Source organism: Nilaparvata lugens, chromosome X (genome assembly GCF_014356525.2).
Source record: "Nilaparvata lugens isolate BPH chromosome X, ASM1435652v1, whole genome shotgun sequence".
NCBI lineage: Eukaryota > Metazoa > Arthropoda > Insecta > Hemiptera > Delphacidae > Nilaparvata > Nilaparvata lugens.
Window position 1 is genome coordinate 6,124,204 of NC_052518.1, and position 22,107 is coordinate 6,146,310.

Genomic DNA, 22,107 nt, shown 5'->3' on the forward strand with positions numbered 1-22,107 from the left:
CAAAATTACTTCTGACTTGGAGGAATATGCTTCGAAGAGAAATGGAGGGAGATCAGCCAATTACAGTGATTGATAGTCATAGGTAGAAGCGCAGTTGTCAGTCGTCTGACTGCTTTCAGACAGGAAACTTTGCATGTGTAGCATGAGCACATGAACAGTCACTAAAAGTTGGAGAACGCTGGCCGCTTCAAAACGGCAACATCGCGCCTCTGTATCCCTCCCGCTGTATGCTTTCTCTGCTGCGCATGTCCATCCCAAGTAAGAAGTAATTTTTTACAGAGTAAAGCTGCGAACATAGAAAAACTATTTAGTTAATGCTTTCACTACAAGGATGTGGAAAAGTAAATAGAATAATTCAAGTCAAAGATTTTACATTTCTCTTCATGTTTTTCCGCATTTGCGGTTCAATGTAGCTACAGATTTTCATGAAATTTGACAGGAATGTTCCTTTTTGAGTTGCATGTCAATGTATGTGTAAAGCTAGGTTTCCACATTCATGTAGCTCAGCTATATAGCTCTGCTACAAGTTCAAAAAGTGACACTGGAGATCTGCTATATGGGCCGGGCTATATAGCAGGTTTAAGCCCATTTTCTCAGCTATATAGCAGAAAATGAGCTATCCAAAATTTTCGGTATACATCAAAGAGAATCTGAGCTATATTTAGCTCTGCTACATGTCAATTTTTGTTTATAGCAGATCTAGATGTAGCTGCTCTGTCCTTGAAGGAAGGCTGCCGCAGCTGTTTACTGCTGTTTAGTGCCTGCTGGGTTTACACCAGATATACTGTACTCATTTGTTATCAGAGTGCTAGTAGGTTACTGCACATTGCGAGCATTTCTTTTTGGTTCATATATTATTGTGCAATGATGGAGAGTGAATTTGACTGGAATGAGACAAAATTATCCAATATCTTCTTTCTATTCTCTGTGCTGAAAATATCACAGTAGCTGCGGCGAAAGCAGCAGCACAATAATATATAAATCAAAAAAGAAATGCTCGCAATGTGCAGTAACCTACTAGCACTCTGATAACAAATGAGTACAGTATATCTGGTGTAAACCCAGCAGGCACTAAACAGCTGCAAACAGCTGCGGCAGCCTTCCTTCAAGGACAGAGCAGCTACATCTAGCTCTGCTATAAACAAAAATTGGCAGTTAGCAGAGCTACATAAAATTAGCGTTAAATCTACTTATAGCAGAGCTACATCTAGCAGAGCTACATCTAGCAGAGCTATATGTAGCTGACAGAGCTATATTATGTAGCTCAAATTTTATATAGCTCTCCAGCTACATAGTGTAAACGTAGCTTAAGGTTTTTTTGTTGAAATTTTGCATTCCAAGTATCATAATTATGAAAGGCAAAGAAAATGTTTAATACTGTAATATTACTATATACCTGAAATTATTGAAATACAATAAAATTTATCAAGTACCCTATTTATTTTATCAAAAGCAACTAGTTTCAATTCGTCCCAACAGCCAAAATAGAACTTAGTTAGAAGAGCTAACTTTAATTATTGTGTTTCTGTAAACATATTATGTAACTTATATGGTGAGAGAAAATGAATCAACCAACAAATTTTATATAAAACTGTTTTATTTCAGCTACAAAAATGATAATGGATTAGAAAATAGCATACACTGAGCAACTGAATTTACTACAAAATTGCACAGTACTTTACAAAATATTACAGAAATCTTGGATAATACATAAGTTTCAGAAAATCATAATTATCAATTGCATTAAATGTGAAAAAATGTCAATGCATTTTTTCAGGGATGAAAAATAATAAAAATTGTCATAAATATAGGCTATTATTACATATTCATCAATTACAAATTGTACAAGTACTATTACATTTTTATTACAATTATAAATTTTAATTGGCAATCTTGCATAAATGAATATTGACGAACCAAAATGACAAAGGCACTGGATCTGGGTCTCATGGATTGTTAATTAGATTAGTTTTAGTTCTGCATTTTTTTATTTGACAAGATAAAATTTTAGACCTTGAATATTTAAATTTTGTGAATAAAGATTGATATCTATTATAATTGGTAACTGAAGTATGAGATCAATTTGAGGAAGCTAAGCTTCTTTTGTTAGTCTGAAAATAAGTCTAGTCAATTGCTATCTTGTGGCCCAGTTAATGATATTTACAAAGTATTAATGAGATCTGTTGATGTTCTTTAAAAGGTTTTCTTATATTATAGTGAAAATCGAATTCCTTCGGTAATGTAACTATCAATTTAGATGACATTGTATTGGAATAGATTCACGCTATTTTAAAGACTATCTTTTAAACATAATTCCACATTAGCTTACAAGGTATAAGTAACTAACATAGTACTATTAGCTCACTAAAATATTAATTATTATAGATATGTGTTTCAATAAATCGTTCATTACAAACAATGGCTTTCTTTAGTCAACACAGATTAAGAACTTTTCCATATCTTACTTTTAAAACAATGAATTACTATATTTCATTTATTATCATATCTATGTATTTCCTGGATAATCTTTTAACTTTCAAGTCTTAGGGCCGGATTCCGAGCTCGGGACTTAGCTAAGTTCTAGACTTTAAACAGCTGGAGTCAGAAAATTGACTTTCCAAAACGGGGCGTAGTCGCAGTAATAGTAACAGCAAAATAAATCTTTATTTTCTCATTTCTCCGTAATTGGAAACGGTTTTCCTTGACTAAATGAAACATTCATAAATAATTCAAAATAGCTGAAGCTCTATACTATTTTCTCTTTATTTTATTTTGTGTTCAATTTCCTAGTTTTTTGAAATTTAATTCAAACGTGACTATGACAATGACTGCGACTACGCCCCATTTCGGAAAGCCAATTTTCTGACTCCAGCTGTTTAAAGTCTAGAACTTAGCCAAATCCCGAGCTCGGCAACCGGCCCTTAAATTAATCTTATCTAGAATTTCAGTACTCAACAAGCTCTAGTTTTGACAGGTTTATCTGATGACAAGATTTCCAGAATAATTGAACTAACTTAGCTTACCTAACTTTCACAATGTTTTTCTTTGAATAATTTAGATTTCCTGTAGTCTCATCACGCTTATATTCCTCAAGTTACAAGTAAAATAGATTGGTAGAGATTTTGAAATAGCGTGAGCTTCTGTGTAAACACAATTTGCTTTATTTGACTCTCAGTTCAGAGGAAAAGAACTATTCGAGTTAGTTCACTCCAAGAACGACAAATAGGTAATCAAAGTACCGTCTCATCAAAAATTCTAACAGAACCTTCCTTCTGCAGGGTCACAATCTGTTATGTTCATGAGTCAACATATTTTAGCGGATACTGATGAATATTATTACAACAACAATGCCCTCTCCAATCCACTTGTAACAGCAAGACTAGAATGCGCTATGCTGAAAAACGATTTTAGATATTTATATGAGAAGTGAATATTGAAGATTTGGTCCAAATTCAGTTATCTGCAATTGAAATGAGGTTCTGAGATATTCTTAAAAACATTTAAAACATGTAACTCATTCTACTCTATAATATGCATTTCTTGTCTTCAAGTACAATATTTGGATTTAAATAATATTTTCCAAGAAGGAAAATAAAAAGGAACTCTAATCATGGAAAAGACTATCCTACTGGATATGTGTTGGGACATAATATAGATAAATCTATCCTATCGAGGAGGGATGAATCGAGCACAAACAGCTCTTCATGGGGACCAACGACACGCGAAGTTCTGTAATAAAGTCTTCCTTCATAGTGATGTGGCATCAGATTAATTTCATTAATGTGTCTTGCGCAGTTCACATATCGCATCCAGTACCCACCGGCCATTTCTCCCTCCTGAAACAATAAAGAAAAAATCACCATAAATTTATCAAATAAACACAAAATATAAGCAAACAAACCAGCAAACACTAAAGCATCAATTGCCTATAAAGTATGAGAAAAACTGAGCCACCATGTATGTTGGGCACATACCCGCATGGTATTCTACGAGCTACAAGAAAAACAAAATTACTTACAAATATAGATTTCCTCTTAGTTTTTATAAAATCACACTTATATTTTTCAAACAGTCACTATACTGTTGGTCAAAGTTTTTCAAAAATATTACCCGAGTATTATTTTTCAAATTAAAAACTTGTCTCTTGTATTGTTTTGGACTATAAATCTTTGAAAATGTAACACAGTACATAACCTAGAATGGATTGTTGTATAAATTGAAATGAGAACAGTTTTGGGCATAAGCCTGTTGGGCCATTTCAAAAGTTACATTATACAATCTGAGATAAAAAATGCATATATACATTTTAATATTCCAAAGAAAATGATACCGGATTCATGACAGAATTATAATGGATAGAATAGAATAGGAAATCGATTCTGATGTAAATATATGTATTAACAAAACCACAAATCTACACCACATTATTTAATTGAGGCATTACTAATACGTAATTTATAAGGAAAAAAAAATATTTTACCCCAAAAGAGTGTTTCTGTGATGTCTGGATTATTATAAGTATTTATTTCATATTCTATTCATTATAATAATTTTCATCAAGTAATATGATGCTAGACAATATTGTTAGACCCCTAAAGTTACAATAATGCTAGAACTTATATTTAGACTAATTTCGTGTCCCATGAAAAGGCTTACACGTTTAATTTTATATTACGTGCCCATTCATGCACCGAACGTTTTTAAATTTTACACAGTCTACAAAGTAGGTTCTAAAAATATTTTGGGAAAGTTTCAGCTCCCTAACCTTCGTAGAAACAAAATGGCGGCATATTGAAAAACAATACCTACTTTAAAAATATGTTTTTGGTTTTATAGAATATTTTTATTTTTGCACGTTAGGGCAATATGTCTTTTAAATAAAAAACTAGAATATAGCCTAATGAAAAATCTTTTAGTCCAAAATTATTCAAATTGAAGCCCATCCACAGCAACACACTGATAACAGCGCTTAGAAATAAGATAAGATATAAATTTATTCAACACGGTTAATCATATATAATACAATAAACAGTTCAACATCGCCATAGAGATTAATTTGAAATGAGTACAGAAAAAAATCATACAAGAATGAAATATGAAAATTGAAGAAAATTACACCGTTACAATCAATACAATGCGCTTAAACTTGTATCTATACAATAATTTGTAAGTGCTAATATACAACTTGTAAGCCAATATCTACTAGCTATCACAGAAATCTATAACTCTGTAGTAGGCCTTCGCAGCAAGAAAGCTGTATAAACTACTTTTGAAGATGCTTATTGATTCGGATTTCAGCTCTGCAGGCAATTTGTTGAATAATTTGGAACCAATATAAGAAGGTACTTTCTCATACAGTTTCAACCTATGCTGTCTTAAAGCTATATTGTTCCTACTTCTGGTGTTATGATCGTATGATCGTGTAGTTCTGCATTCGTGACCAGTTTCGAGATATGTTTATGGGTGAAAATGAATAATTTGTATATGTAAATAGAAGGTAAGGTGAGAACATTCAAAGAAACAAATGCCTCTCTACAGGACTCATTATACTTAAGACCAGCCATGTATCGTACAGCTCTCTTTTGCAGTTTAAAAATCCTTTGGAAATGAAAATCAGCGGTGCCTCCCCACAGCTCTATACTATAAGCAACATGGGAGTAGAAAAGAGCATAATATACCATTTTTGACACCGATAATGGCACACATTTCACGATATTTCTCATAACAAATAGATCCTTACTCAGCCTAGTAACTAGTGCATCCACATACATGCTCATCCCACATAAACTTGGAGTCAAAGTGTAAGCCAAGCAATTTAACAGAGTCAGTATTGCTAACACATTCGTCACCTATATATAAATACGGTTCAACCGTATTATGTCTCGAACTAAAATTTACCAGTTTACTTTTTTAGAATTGACTGTCAGGAAAAGCGTGTTGAAGAACTGTACAACCTGATTACTCACCAGATTACAATTCAGTTCAAGGTCCTCCAAGTTTTTGTCTGCAAATGACAAAGTTTTTGTCTGCAAGTTTTTGTCGGGGTTGGTAGCACTGAGCTACCGTGTAAGGATGTTTTCTAATTTGCTCTATAGTTTTTAGCTTTTTACAGTGGTTAATTGCAAGAAATTGTGAAATTTATACAGTTCGGACTGTTTTTCTTAGTGCAAAGTACCTGGTTTAACGAATTCCTGAACTGCATGACTGGTGAGTGTGGTATACGAGTGAGTTACATGGACAGACCAAATACGATTTGAACTTTTCGACTCCATTTTTCGTAACCGGCATGCGCGTGCTTTCACTTGTTATTGTTCCGATTACACTGAGAATCTGAGTGACTCTACTGCGACTTTGTCGTGAACTGTACTGCTGTAGGAGTGACAGTGAAAGTGAAATTCTGATAACGCTGATAACGACAACAAACTATTTTTACAACTGACTGTTATCTATGCGGCTGACTGTTGTGAAGCTTATCATCAGCTGATCTTTGTTTACCTGCAACCATAGCAACAGATTCAGGAGAGGCATGACAACTGAGAGCGGTAACTTTGAACTTCTTTCGTTATAGATCTATCCACACTGTCCACCAAATAACACTTGGTGCGGCAATTTTAGACTTCTTTTGTTATAGAACCCATAGACACTGTCAACCAATAAAATAATATTAGGATGGCTAATCAGACTAATACATTTCAAACCTACAAAACTTCAAAGAATAATACTAGATTGTTTTATAAGAGTCACTGCTTTAAAAAGAGTCATACATTAGCAAGCGGTGACATTAGCTGGCGATGTTGCACCACCGGCTGCTTGTCTTCAGTGATAACATCGGCGGCGATTGACTCGATTAAATATACTTCAGGAAATCATAAGAAGCATGCTGCACATCAGACACCGGCCGAGCTGTCTTTTACAGTGAACGAAAAATGTCCAGTATCAAAATTAAAATCGTCACGACTTGGAAATAGAGCCTCACTTGATTCATTTCTGAATAAATTCAGGTCGGAAAGCTTCACCTATCTGTTATGAAACGGATTCTCAAACTGAAGACATTGTTTTACAATCTAAAGACGATCTAATCAAGAGAATATGTCAGTTAACTGAATTTCAGTCTGCCCTAGTCGAAGAAATCCAACGATTGACTTTACAATTGGAAAAATATCAAGATAAGGATATTTCATGTAATGATCCAAAAAACATGAAAAGATCAGATATTACAGTGGAGACTGACACTATAGATTTTCAAACAAAGGTGATGATTGATTTTTCCGCACAAACTGAAACAGAATTTACCTGTCCTGATTGTTCTGAGCGATTAGAAAAAGTAAGATTAATGGAACTTAATATTATGGAACTCAAACAACGACGCTGGGAAGATAGAATGACTTTTGAAGAGACATTACGAAAACATGAAAACGTTAATAACACGGAAGAAAAATTAAGTAATGCTAAAAAGTTGAAAGGTATGAAGACTACGGATTACAGTGGTAGTGAGAGAATTAGTAATGGGAGGAAACAATTGAGAAAGGAAAACTGGAAAACTCAAAGCATTCACTGCGAATCACGCAAGAAAAGAATCTTAATGTTTGCTGATGACACTGGCAGATTAATCTGTCCAAAGCTACATAACATGACTGATTCGGAAACAACAGTTTCCGGAAATGTATTCTCGGGAGCTGGATTGGACGTGATTTTGGGTGCGGTCAGATCGAACACAATTTTACAAAAAATGATGCAATTGTTTTGACAGGTGGCTCTAATGATGTTATGAAATACCGTAATATTAATAGACTTTTGAGAAGAATTGATGAGACAATTGAAACTCTAAGGCATACAAATGTTATAATGTGTACACTGCCCTACAGATACAATCAGTTGCAACAATCAACGTGTAATAGAATGATTACCAGATTCAATGAAGGAGTTAAAAATCCAACAGAGTATCATGGTACGTCGCTAATTGAACTCAATGACTTACAAACACAGGATCACACATCACTCAATCAGCATCTGAATGGGAGAGGGATGGTTCAGTTTTCCAAGAGGATAATGCAGCAATTCAGAGCTCTTACAGCGAAAATCTCAAATTTACAGCAAGTCGAAGATTCCAATTTGATTGATCTCTCATTGTCTACGATATCCGATGAAGGTGACTCCATTCTGAACAACTCAGACATAACTTCTTTTGAACTGTCAATACATAAGGACTCTTGCGCTGATGATAAACAAAGTGGAACAAATAAAAACTCCTCAACAAATTTTTTAGACTTAAGACAAATCAATCGTACTATGGATACATAGATAAAGTAAATGAGAACAAAGAACATGACTCAAACGATGATGCTTTCTCAGAATGGTACAATGTTAACTCAGATCGATCTGACCTATTGCCGAATACGCCACCTGTAGATGCAGGCGGGTTGACGACGAGAATATTCTTTGTAAACGTATGTTCATTGAGGTCAAAAATTAGTCAACTAGAAGAGTTGTCTAAAGATACATCCTTGGATATTGTGTGCTTAATGAGCATTGGTTGGTTGGTGATGAAGTGTCTTTCTATGTGCCCAATGGCTTTGTACTAGCAGCCTCATATTGCAGAGAGCCTCCTCTCACTCGAGGTGGCTCATCGATTTTAATTAAGAGAGAATTATCTTTCACCCTTGTTGACGTGTCACAGTTTTGTCTACCAACGCTATTTGAAGTATCAGCAATAAAGATAGTTAAATCGAATATCATAGTAGTGAGCATGTATAGAACACCAGACTCCAATCTCAGAGACTTTCTCAATAGATTAGAAGATTTTTTAACTTTCGTGACTTCGAAATCCTATAGATCTATACTGCTAGCAGGCGACTTCAATATAGACATTCTCAAGGAAGATAACTCTGAAGTTCAAATGTTTCAAAACATAATGAGATCATTCAATCTTTACAAATCTCATTCATGTCCAACGAGGAAAAAGGCCTGCCTTGACAACTTTTTCACAGATTTGAGATCAAATTGCTATAATTGTTTCATTTACAAACAAGACTTGATTTCGGATCATGCTGGATTATTGCTTGAGTTTGGAATGCCATTGAGTGAATTGACTGAAAATCGCAATATTTTGAATCAAAAGAAACCATCAGTAAGAAAATTTCGGCTACTGAGACAGGAAAACCTGGATAAATTGAATGAGTCACTACTAAATTATGATTGGTCAAAAATTTATTCTACATATGATGTAAGTAGAATGACGTCCATGTTTTCAAATGCTATTGTGTATTTTCTCAATCTACACTGTCCTTTAATCAAGCCTAGATCTACAAAATGAAAAATTCTATGAAGAGAATCTATGAAAAATAAGAAGTGGTACACAACGGAATTGACAACAATGAAACAACATCTTATGATTTTGTATAGTATATGGAAAGCCACAGGAGGAGATGTGGAGAAAAATAACTTTACAGAATACAAGAAAAAGTATAGAAAGGCATTGACACTAGCACAAGTTGCCGCAAATAATAAATTCATTTTGGAGTCAAAAAACAAATGCAAAACAGCATGGAAAATGATAAATTCTATTAAGGACACTACAACACCTGCACTAACTGATGTGAAGATTTCGCCGGACGAATTTAACGATTTCTTTGTAGACGTTCCTGATAGTGTCATTGGCCATCAGCAGAGCTGTCAAAACCCACTTACCTATTCAGATTTTCTAAGAGTCAACACAGGTATACGAAGGAATGACAACGAAACTGCATGTAAGTTTTCCTGGATTAATGTGGACACGAATATAATAATGAAAATTGTAAAAAAATGAGCTCATCACGCAGTGAAGATGTCTTTGGAATTTCAAATTTCTTACTAAAGAGCATCATTGATTCAATCAATATTCCATTGGTATTCATAATAAATTCTATTTTTAAATCTGGTGTTTTCCCCGACTGTTTGAAACAATCAGTAGTCAACCCCATTCACAAAAAGGGTGATAAGAACCTACCTGAAAATTTCAGACCTATTGCGATAGGACCAATTAGCAGTAAAGTGATTGAAACTTGTGAAACCACTGAACATTTCACTACTAATAAATTGCTCAATAATAATCAATTTGGCTTTCGAAACAAATGCTCCACTACTATGGCTTTAGAGAAAATTGTGGAGTTTATACTTGAGGGATTTGAGAGAGGTTCAGTTATTGGTGGTGGCCTGCTGGATCTGAGCAAGGCTTTCGACACTGTGTCACACTCAATTCTATGCAAGAAACTTGAATATTATGGAATTGAGGGATCTGAATTGAACTTGATCAAATGCTACTTGAAAGATAGAATCCAAATAGTCAGAGTCGATAATAATTATTCAGCTCCCAGATTCACAAAAGCAGGCGTTCCGCAAGGATCTGTACTGGACCCGTTTTTGTTCATTGTCTATATCAATGACTACAGTGTGAATGTCCCATCTTATTCAGTATTATATGCTGACGATACCACAATTCTGAGCATTGATAAGAATGAGAACGTTGTTTTAAGTCAACTCAACAATGCTTTAGAGTTTTCAAAGCGATGGTACACAGCCAATCACTTGGCATTGAATGAGAGAAAATGTTGGGAGTCATGTTAGACAGTAAACTGTGCTGGACCAATCAAATTGATTTCCTTTGCAGAAAACTATCCCGCAGCTTATACACTCTGAAGACACTGAGGCTTTGTGTCAGCAAAGAAGTGCTGATATCAGCCTATTACGGTTTATTTCATTGTCACTTGAGCTATGGACTTCGCCTATGGGGGAACTGCAGTGGTATGAAGAGGGTTTTTGTATGGCATAAAAAGGCAATCAGAGGAATGATGAATCATGCAGACAAGCCTTCCCAGAACTTCAGATAATGACACTGCCATGCATGTACATATTTTGTAATCTGATGCACATGAGAAAAAATGAAACCAACTTCATACGACAAGAGGAGATTCACAGCTACGCAACAAGACAGCGTTCGTTCCTGACAACACCTCATATCCGTCTCAACAAGACTTTCATGAGTCACAAGTTCCAGCAGTTCCGAATCTTCAATAAGATGCCCCAGAGAATTAGACAACTACCGGAACCAAGATATAAGGCAGTTATTTGCAAGTGGCTGAAAGAAAAAGCATTTTATGATTTAAATGAATATATGAACTACACTGACATGCCTAGTGACACTCAATGACAGCATAGATTATATGTGTGTATATATTGTATTTTGTTCTTGTAATAGAATTGGACTCAACACGAGCTTTATTCGACATTAAATATGTGTCTTAGTAACAGAGATAACAGATTATAAATATTACAGCTGTTTTATCATCACAATCTTCCCCCCTTAATATTAATCGGCACTCGTGGGGTATGGGGCGAGCTGGCGAAGTGAGACTGTCGATTCTCTGCCGTCGTTGTGGCGAACAAACGCATATTCAGGGTTACTCTCGATTAATTCAACTTTTTCAACTTGCGATTCTTGTTTTGAGTTTTTTGTCATCTTCTTCAACCATACTGGTCCAGGTGTCAATAGCCAGGTTGGTAATGGTTTTCCATTACTTGAGTTTCTTGCATGTAAAAACATCCGCTCATGTGGTGTGCAGTTGGTGCTTGTGCATAATAGGGAACGAATAGAGTTAAGGGCATCGGGGAGAACTTGTTCCCAGTGACTGTTGTTCAAACCTCTCGATTTTAGGGCTAGCATCACACTTTTCCATATAACTCCATTGTACCGTTCGACTTGCCCATTACCGGCTGGATTATAGGGCGATGTTCTGCTGCTGGCAATTCCTTTTGATAGTAGGAAATTTTTCAAAGCTGATGACATAACGATGTTCCTCTATCGGAATGTATGTAAGACGGTACACCAAAAAGAGAGAATAGTGATGTAAGGTGTTTTATTACTGTATTAGTAGTCATGTCAGGACAGGGGAAGGCAAATGGGAATCTGGAATATTCGTCTATAAGAACTAAAATATACTTGTTCCTTGAACTTGATTGGAGTGGGCCTTTGAAATCCATATTAAGACGTTCAAATGGTCGAGTTGCTTTGATAAGGCGGCCAGTTCCTTTGGCATAGCGTGGTTTCATTTCAGAACATGTAATACATTTGGAACATACTTCTTTTACATCATCTATTGAATATGGTAAGTTCTTGTTTTGGTCCAATGATGGAGTCGAGTAACTCCTGGATGACACAGGTCCTCATGAATTTTTATCAGTTTCTTTATATCTGTATGGCATCCAACAGTGGCACAGACTCTTGATAGTGTATCTGCTGGTATATTCTCTTTTCCAACTCTATAAATTATATTGAACTTATATTCTGACAATTCAAGGCGCCATCGTTGGATTTTGTCATTCTTAATCTTGCTGGTTTGTTTATTACTAAACATGAATGAAACTGATTTCTGGTCTGTGATAAGTGTAAATTCTCGTCCAAGTAAGTAATGTCGCCATTTCCTGATTGATTCCACAATGGCATAAGCTTCTTTTTCCACTGCAGAGTGCCTAGTTTCAGATGTGGAAAGAGTTCTTGAGAAAAACGCCACTGGTCTCTCATTCTGTGTTAATACTGCTCCAATAGCGTAATCTGAGGCATCAGTTTCCAAAGTGAACGGGACTTTTTCATCAATTTGCACTAGAACTGCAGATCCTATTTCTTTCTTTAATGATTCAAATATATTTCTGCATTCTTCATTCAACGGGAAGTGAGTATTATGCACAAGTGGATGGATCTTTTTTGAAAATTCTTTTATCCATTTGGAGTAGTGTGCAAGCATTCCAAGGACACGCTTCAATTCTTTCTGATTTTTTGGAGCTGGTAGTCAAGGAGTGGTTTCAATCGATCTGGATCGGGCTTAATCATACCCTGACCAATTTCGAATCCCAGAAAGGTTAAATTCTCCATAGATATTTTACACTTTTCTTCATTAATCGTAAGGCCATATTTTTCTGTTGCTCTCCAGAAATTTTCTAAATTTTCATCATGTTCTTCTTGGGTCCTTCCGCATACAATAATATCATCTAAATAGGCATAACATGATGTCAAATTTTCTTGTTCTATGATTTGATCAATCACTTTCTGGAAAGCAGCTACTCCATTCGTGACTCCGAACGGAATTCTTTTGAATTGATACAGTTTGTGTCCAACTTCAAATGCGGTGAAATGCCTTTCCTCAGGCAAGATTGGTATCTGGTGATAGGCAGATTTCAGGTCAATAGATGAGAATATTTTATATTGCGCTACCTTATTGACTAATTCTTCCATTAGTGGTAGTGGATAGGCATCCAAATTCGTGAATTTGTTGATGGTCTGTGAATAGTCAATCACCATACGTTTCTTTTGGTTCTCTCTTGAAGTAACAAATGCTTGAGCTCTCCAAGAAGAATGACTATTTTCTATAATATCAGCATCTTTAAGCCGTTTGACTTCATTCATCATAAACAAGTAATCCTCTTCTGAATGTCGTCTCGATTTAGTTATTATAGGCCGACAGTCCGGTTGAAGATCACGAAACAATGAGACAGGTTCTACTGTAGCTTGGGTTAGAGCTGTTTTATCATCACAGTTCTTTTCCAAACAAAATGACGATGCCTATTGTAGTGTTGTGTTTAATGGCAAATAAATATTCTTATTCTTAAAATATCAGTGACGTGTCGTCAGCATATAGAGTCAACTTATTCAGGGAAACCATAGAAGAAACATCATCAACATACAGTATAAAAATAAGAGGACCCAAAATAGAGCCCTGGGGCACCCCTGATGACATTTTAACGAGATTTGAGGCTGTGAAATGATTCGTAAGCTCTTAAAAAGAAAATTTGCGGTATCCGGAGAAGTTCCTCTTCTATTGATCGTTTCAGTTCCTCATCATTATTGAAGCTATGGGTATGGCTATGGCTATGGGCATTTTCCTTAAATTTACCCCATAAAAAGAAGTCACAAACAGTTAAATCTAGTGATCGGGGTGGCCAATCTGAAAAATCACTTCCACGACCAATCCAACGGCCATGAAGTTTGTCAATTAGTAATTGCTTGACATGATTTGCGAAATGAGGTGGAGCACTATCTTGTTGGAAGATTGCTTGATCTATTTCTAGTACCATCAAATGGGCATGTAATATAAAATTAAACGTGTAAACCTGTTCGTGGGACACGGTGTATGATAAACTAACAAGGTTAGTGTATGTAAAATTTAAAAAAGTTCGGTGCATGAATGGGCATGTAATATAAAATTAAACGTGTAAACCTGTTCGTGGGACACGGTGTATGATAAACTAACAAGGTTAGTGTATGTAAAATTTAAAAAAGTTCGGTGCATGAATGGGCATGTAATATAAAATTAAACGTATAAACCTGTTCGTGGGACACGGTGTATGATAAACTAACAAGGTAACCTTGGTAGTTATCCCTACCGGGATATTTGTTATGATCATCATTTTTCCGTGAATTTTACATTGCTTGTACCACTCTCCCGTACAGATCACAAACTGAAATAGAAATAAAACATATTTTAATAATATTTTGTTGATTTTCCTAATAGAAAACTTGTAATAAATGATTAAAAAATATATTTGAATCATGTGGGCTATGTTCTTTTAAAATCACGCGTTAGATGTATTTAATTGCAGGATTTTATAGGGTAGGCATCAAATCTCAAGTCTAATCTAGGGTATAAGGACACCTCAAGGATCAATATTTCAAACATAAATAACTTTTGTCACAATAATCGGATCTTCACGTTCTACAGCTCACTCTTCTCAGATCGTCAAGACGGTTCAAAATCCCACCCAGATATTCACATCTGATCGGGACCCAATCAGAGGCAACCAGATGCCAGTCGCTACAGTGCTACGTCGTAGCCAAACTCAGCTTATCTAACCAGAGTTCAGTCCCTGTTGTCGTAAAACACGGCTGATTTGTGTTGAGTAATCTAAAAGCGTTGTCTCAAACCCGGTAACTAAGGAGACAACATTTAGTCAGTGATCATATACAAATTCTTTGCGATTCGCCGATGGTTGTAAGATGGATTGCTATATATAAATACAGGGTCTGTATAATAAGTAACCGGACTGACCTCAGAAATTTTTTATTGGCGAAATATGTACAATTTTTCTTTAGGAATCTTCAAAGTAGTCCTCATTTGAGTCGATAACACGCTGATACCGGATTTTCCAATCCCTGAACGCTCCCTGGAAGTCGGCAACCTCTTTGCTGTCTAGATCCCTCGTCGTAGCACGTTGAACGTTTTCCAGAGTCCAGAACCGTGTCCCCTTAAGTTGTCTCTTGATCTTGGGGAACAAAAAGATGTCCGGTAGTGCCATAAACGGGCCAAAGAGTTTGTGCCACCCGGCCAAACAGTAAACGGCCAGTACTACAGAGAGGTGCTCCGTCGACTAACCGCCCGGGTTCATCAAGTCCGTCCGGGGATTGCCGATTCGTGGATCATCCATCACGACAATGCTCCATCGCACACCTCCCTGCTCGTCACCGAGCAGCTGGCCAAACAGTCGAGGGTAACGTTGCCACATCCTCCTTACAGCCCGGATATGGCACCACCGGACTTCTTTTTGTTCCCCAAGATCAAGAGACAACTTAAGGAGACGCGGTTCAGGACTCTGGAAAACGTTCAACGTGCTACGACGAGGACTCTAGACAGCATAGAGGTTGCCGACTTCCAAGGAGCGTTCAGGGATTGGAAAATCCGGTTATCAGCGTGATATCGACTCCAATAGTCCCCATCAGGAAAATTTGCTGAGGTCAGTGTGGTTACTTATTATACAGACCCTGTATAACATGCAGAATGTGTGTATAGGTACGCGTATGATGAGGTCACAGTTGACAGTATCGTGATGTTGTCCTAGTCAAAGACCTCTATAGCTACTCCGTACAAAATTACTTTTGACTTGGAGGGACATGCGCAGCAGAGAAAGGTCGCGATGTTGTCGTCTGAGCCGGTCAGCGTTCTCCAATTTCCAATGAGTGTTCAGCTGTTCATGATACACGCTGCTCAAATTGGCAACTGCGCTTCTACCTATCGTGACTCTACTAATCACTGTAATTGGCTGATCTCCCTCCATTTCTCTGTGCCTCATATTCCTCCAAGTCAAAAGTAATTTTGTACGAAGTATAGGGACTGCTCAGGTAACTGCTAGCCTTAGCACTTGTCAACGTCGTCTCTAATAATCTTGTTGAAACTCACCCAACCAACATTTTTTTCTTTCTATACTTCCAACTTTTAACTACCACTAAACTATTGCAAGGAAGAAATATATACTTACAAACAAACCCGTCAGTCACACTTCTTTTTGAACGACGGTGTTTCTTGCCAACGCTTTCATGATTTGATCCTGACACAGCACGATTGGAAGTATCACTACCAGTTGCTTCTGTAAACAATACAACAAATTCCATTAATAATTTAATAAAAACCTTCATTTTATAATAATTTTGAAAAACTGATACAGCCCATTTCGTTTAATCTTCAAATCTTAACAATTTGCGCCAAAAAAGTATTGTTCCTATATGAGCAGACTTTATACAACTTTTTTCAATATTTTAATTGGATCAAAAGAAAAACTGTAACGCCCTTATATCATCTATCACTTTTTGATAACACTATCTCTCTGACTCTTAAAGAGTCGACCAAGTACTCCTTGAAGCTACATTCATTATTCCTGGACCGAAAATCAAGTGACGAAGCAATGTGTGATTAGATAACCTTAACTTTTGGACAACATTAACATTTTATCAAAATTTTTGGAGAGAAATAGTACTGGCTCAGCCTAGTTTTTCCTCCAATGTCATAATTGTATTATGATTATAGTGTTTTATACAATAAATGAATGAATGAATGAATAAGTCGTGGTGGCAGAAAGGTCAATACATCTGCTGCTTATTGTGAAGATGAAAAAAGACAATTTATTAAACTTATGAAGTAATTTATAGTTTCCGTGTTATGTTCTATTAACTTTATTTATTTATTCATCATTCACAATCAACTTAAGGACAAAGAAACTGACTACAGTTCAAAACTTCTTTCTATCCCAATTTCATAAAATAAATTGACCAAATAAAGGTGATATGAGACTTTTCAATTCTTCACTAATTTCCACATTGAAACCGAACACTACATGCATTTTGTCGTCAATTACATGATCATCTAAAATGAGATGTACATAGAAAGTCCATCTGTAGAAGAATTAGATATTTATGCTACAAATTCTAACAAATGGACAGAATTCTGGATAGTAAGAATTTGGAAGTGCTATATCATGCTCTGGTTATAAATCAATTTTCAATTTTGTATGGTATTGCATAGATGTTAGAGGGGGGAGAGGTTGTTTCAACGGTCATATTGGTGAATTATTCGTAGCGCAAAAACTGATAATCAAAATTATTCTAAACAAACCTGGATTTTACCCAACCGGAATGGCATTTAGTGACTTAGGTAATGACAATAGGCTAAATATAATAAAAAATGTCATTGGATAAGTATAGCTGATAAAATATAAATCCTATTCTCCTCGCACTTTATATTAAACTTAGCTAATTAAAACTCAATTCAATTCAATTTCAATTTATTCAAAAACGTTATACATTACATAGTATCTAAAAACAAAGTAAACGCAATATATTAGATTGTCACATTAATATGAAAAAGAAGTAAAAAGTAAATGAATAACTCCATGCTTGGACGACAAGTCCGTGTGCATGGAGGAGTCTTCTGACAATCGATAAGAAACAGAATAACAATACTTTAATGACACTAGATACTATATAAAATCGAGTTACGAAGCAGTGTGTGATTAGATAACCTTAACTTTTGGACAACATTAACATTTTATCAAAATTTTTGGAGAGAAATAGTACAGGCTCAGCCTAGTTTTTCCTCCAATGTCATAATTGTATTATGATTATAGTGTTTTATACAATAAATGAATGAATGAATGAATGAATGAATAAGTCGTGGTGGCAGAAAGGTCAATACATCTGCTGCTTATTGTGAAGATGAAAAAAGACAATTTATTAATTTATGAAGTAATTTATAGTTTCCGTGTTATATTCTATTAACTTTATTTATTTATTCATCATTCACAATCAACTTAAGGACAATGAAACATACTACAGTTCAAAACTTCTTTCTATCCCAATTTAATAAAATAAATTGACCAAATAAAGGTGATATGAGACTTTTCAATTCTTCACTAATTTTCACATTGAAACCGAACACTACATGCATTTTGTCGTCAATTACATGATCATCTAAAATGAGATGTACATAGAAAGTCCATCTGTAGAAGAATTAGATATTTATGCCACAAATTCTAACAAATGGACAAGTGCTATATCATGCTCTGGTTATAAATCAATTTTCAATTGCATAGATGTTAGAGGGAGGAGGGGTTGTTTCGACGGTCATATTGGTGAATTATTCGTAGCGCAAAAACTGATTATCAAAATTATTCTAAACAAACCTAGATTTTACCCAACCGGAATGGCATTTAGTGACTTAGGTAATGACAATAGGCTAAATATAATAAAAAATGTCATTGGATACTTGATAAAATATAAATCCTATTCTCCTCGCACTTTATATTAAACTTAGCTAATTAAAACTCAATTCAATTCAATTTCAATTTATTCAAAAACGTTATACATTACATAGTATCTAAAAACAAAGTAAACGCAATATATTAGATTGTAACATTAATATGAAAAACAAGTAGAAAGTAAATGAATAACTCCATACTTGGACGATAAGTCCGTGTGCATGGAGGAGTCTTCTGACAATCGATAAGAAACAGAATAACAATACTTTAATGACACTAGATACTATATAAAATCGAGTTACTAAGAAAATTACTATAAAATAAGAAATTGAAAATTATAGGCAAAAATAATAGTTTAACAAGTGGCTTGAACTAAAAAAAAAGAATTAAATTAATTTAATTTGCGGCATTTAAGGTATCATACAATCAATATATAAATAAAAAGTACAGTATCTGTGGTTGAAGGGGAAGAAAAAACTGAACAAACCCAATAGGCAAGGACGGACTATTAGGACGGGCTATATAACAGCTGGACATAAGGAGAACGCAACATAGCCTCTAGCCTCTTCTCCATAGCCGCCGGGCCAATACCCAATACTGAGAAGCCACCTGCTCACTCCACGCTTATAGATGGTGATGCTACACCCCTCACCAATTGATACAATTTCTGGAGGAGCATTACGATAAAACCAATGGAAGGAGTTTGATAATTGCATTGAGTTTTCGAGACGAGGGATTTGGATGTTAATATTTAATCTATTTCTGGTAGGATAATTATGCTGAATTTCTGTAAATAGAGAATTGTTTCTTTTAATAAAAATTAAAAGGTTTTTAATGAAGAGCTGTTTGATATTCGAAACTGGAAATTCGAGGAACAAACAAATGAGTAGGGTATCTGTTATTTTTCAAAACAAGCGTTTTAATGAGTGATCTTTGTGAAACTGCAAGGGGCTGCAATACATTGGATGAGGCACCGCCCCACGCCAAGATGCCATACCCACTGCACACTGATGTTCCTACAGTGACCGGCACCCAGGACTTGCCCTAGCTGACCAAATGCAATAAAAGATAAATTGAACGATGCATCTCCGTACAGTTTAGAGGAAAGCTTCAACTGTTGGCGCGTTTAGGATTTTTTTGCTAGGCATATTTTTTCAACTCCTTTGTATGTTCTGATTTTCTTCTTTTTTTCTCTCTTTTATAATTACTTTTTTGAGTACTGTACTCAATACTTTTGACGAGTCATTAACTACCTAGCTTTGCTTGATGCTGTAGTGTTATATGGCGAAAATTAAACTAACTAACATACCACTATATTATTTTGACAACATCAACGTCATTTTCTTTCAATTATGGAGAAATACCACTACATCTCTTACCATACAATCAAATTGAATAAGGAAAAGCTGGAGAAGGAAAATAACAAGGAAGATGAGGAGAGAAAGAAAGATAATAATGAATGGCCATAAAAGTTGTTTCGAAAATACTAACTAACCTGAAGTATGCTTTAACGAATATCGGTATGTTTCCAGTTGAGATCTGAGTTGCTTTCTTTCCAGGTGAGTTTTGGATGCCCACTCCTCACCACTGAAAAACTTCTCAATGTCAAGTGTGACACAGAGGTCTCGAGGCGGGTCCGCATTGATCGTGTCTTCACTGCTCTCAGTTGAGAAAGATGGGTTTGCACTGGTACTAGCTCCTTCAATCACTCTGTTTACATTTTTGGCCAATCTGGCTATTCTTGCACGGTTTTCTTCCTTTCTCTTTTTGTAATCTTCAATGAAGTATGGAACTTCAGGTTGACGGCCTACAATAAAGCATAAATATCATCAAAAACATTGGATTAGTGGAAATGTTCTATTCCAAGTAATTGTTCCTACGTAATTCTATACGTGTGTATAGGCCAGTTCTTTACTTTATTATAGTATATATTTAAAAAGCGCTACCAGAAAAGCTTTCTTATGTAACAAAACTGGACTTTGTAGCTACTTTGAAGATTGGTTCATTCACTCTTGTTAAGCCTCTGTAATATTTAGGGCCAGAAATGCAAATATTTGTGAATGGGTCAGAATAAAACTGAGAGATTCAATGTTTTGCATGCTATTTTCAAACCAAAAAATATGAAAATTTGATTCAATTGAATCTATCAGTTACACCCACATATTTTCATTGCACGATGTCCTTTATAACAGTTTAAAGTGATAAACATAATAACATAACTGAAATTATATAATTAAAAATATATATATTGTAGCGTCAAAGGTAAATTTACTTGTCCAGAAAACCACTGCTGATTGAGGAAACCGCATAGAGTCTACTGCCAACCCGCCATAACAAGGTAACCAACCCTCTGAGCTACCAAGTAATTGTGTTTGGCTAAAGAATTATTGAAACTATTATAAAAAAATGTCACAAATCTATATAATATAGCAAAGCAGATACTGCTCAGTTATTCTATCAAGTTCATCATAATAAGGAAAGTTCGTTAATTTAGGACCGTATTCAGAGATGATTTTTCAAAGCTTTGTTGGTCAAGGTTACTTCTATAAAGGTATAAACACACTGAAGGCGGAGCGGAGCGTGGCGTGGTGTGGTCAGAGCGTTCATGATACACACTGGAAGCGTCTGAGCGTCAAGCGTCAAGGGCCTAGTAGAGTACAAGAGTAGACCAGACTGGCACACGCTCTGTGACACTCCGCTTGTAGACGATCCAATAAACAAACCAGCTTGTTCCAAAGTTTGACGCCACGCTCCGCTCTGCGAGTAGACGCTTCCAGTGTGTTGCAGCTCATTACTCAACATGATCTTGTTCACGACGCTCCGCTCCGCTTTCAGTGTGTTTGTACCCTAAGCATGCTTGAAATGGAAACCGTATACATAAACGTACATACGGAAAGAACAAATTGAAACTATGAGTAGGCAAGCATACTTGAAACCCCATTTGAAAAAATCTCGCTTTCAAATCAGTGGAGTTTTTATTGTCAATGTAGACTATATTCATTATTAGATTAAGAGAAATTAAAACAAAATGTAACAGAATGATAAATGTTTGTTGGAAGAGATGAATGATATAAACTATTTCAAAATGTATTTTTAAATATATGATTGAATAGTGCAATTTATGATTGGCTGCAACCCATGAGATTATAATTTCGAGTCATATGCATGGTAAAGTTGAATATTTTCAATAAGCAATACAATAATCATACTTGACAAGTAGTCAAGTGACCTTGATGAACACAGAATTCTTTTCAAGCCGTTCTCAACAGGATATGTGCATAATGCTTATTCGAGACGTCTTGAAATCGTTTCTCAATAGGGCTCAAATTTCTTCTTCCTTGTGGATTCTTCTATTCTTCGGTGGAAAAGCCATGTCAAGAAAAAGAGGGATGAGCTCAACTACAAGTAAGGTAGGATATATTGGCTGATAGGAAGGAATTCAAGCTTATCAGCCTACAATAAAATTCTACTCTACAAACAAATACTGAGTCCTGTCTGGTTGTATAGTGCGCAACTGTGGGGCTGTACAGCAGACAGCAAAATTGGCATAATATATGC

The 22,107-nt window shown here is 35.5% G+C and overlaps 1 protein-coding gene across 5 annotated transcripts in view; it reads right to left on the reverse strand.

Annotated features, from left to right (window-relative positions):
- Positions 1 to 2,124: 2,124 nt before the first annotated feature.
- Positions 2,125 to 22,107, reverse strand: part of LOC111064501 — a 69,886-nt gene continuing 49,903 nt past the window's right edge. For 2 of the 5 annotated variants that reach the window (XM_039442314.1, XM_039442310.1), the window contains 4 exons: positions 20,269 to 20,356; positions 16,279 to 16,355; positions 14,413 to 14,487; positions 2,125 to 3,836 (listed from right to left, as the gene is read on the reverse strand). In XM_039442314.1, the coding sequence (XP_039298248.1) occupies positions 14,450 to 14,487; positions 16,279 to 16,355; positions 20,269 to 20,356 (203 nt within the window). In that variant the 3' untranslated portion in view covers positions 2,125 to 3,836; positions 14,413 to 14,449. Of the gene's footprint in view, positions 3,837 to 14,412; positions 14,488 to 16,278; positions 16,387 to 20,268; positions 20,357 to 22,107 lie in introns of all 5 variants that reach the window. The other 3 variants (XM_039442312.1, XM_039442311.1, XM_039442313.1) reach the window with 3 other exon arrangements.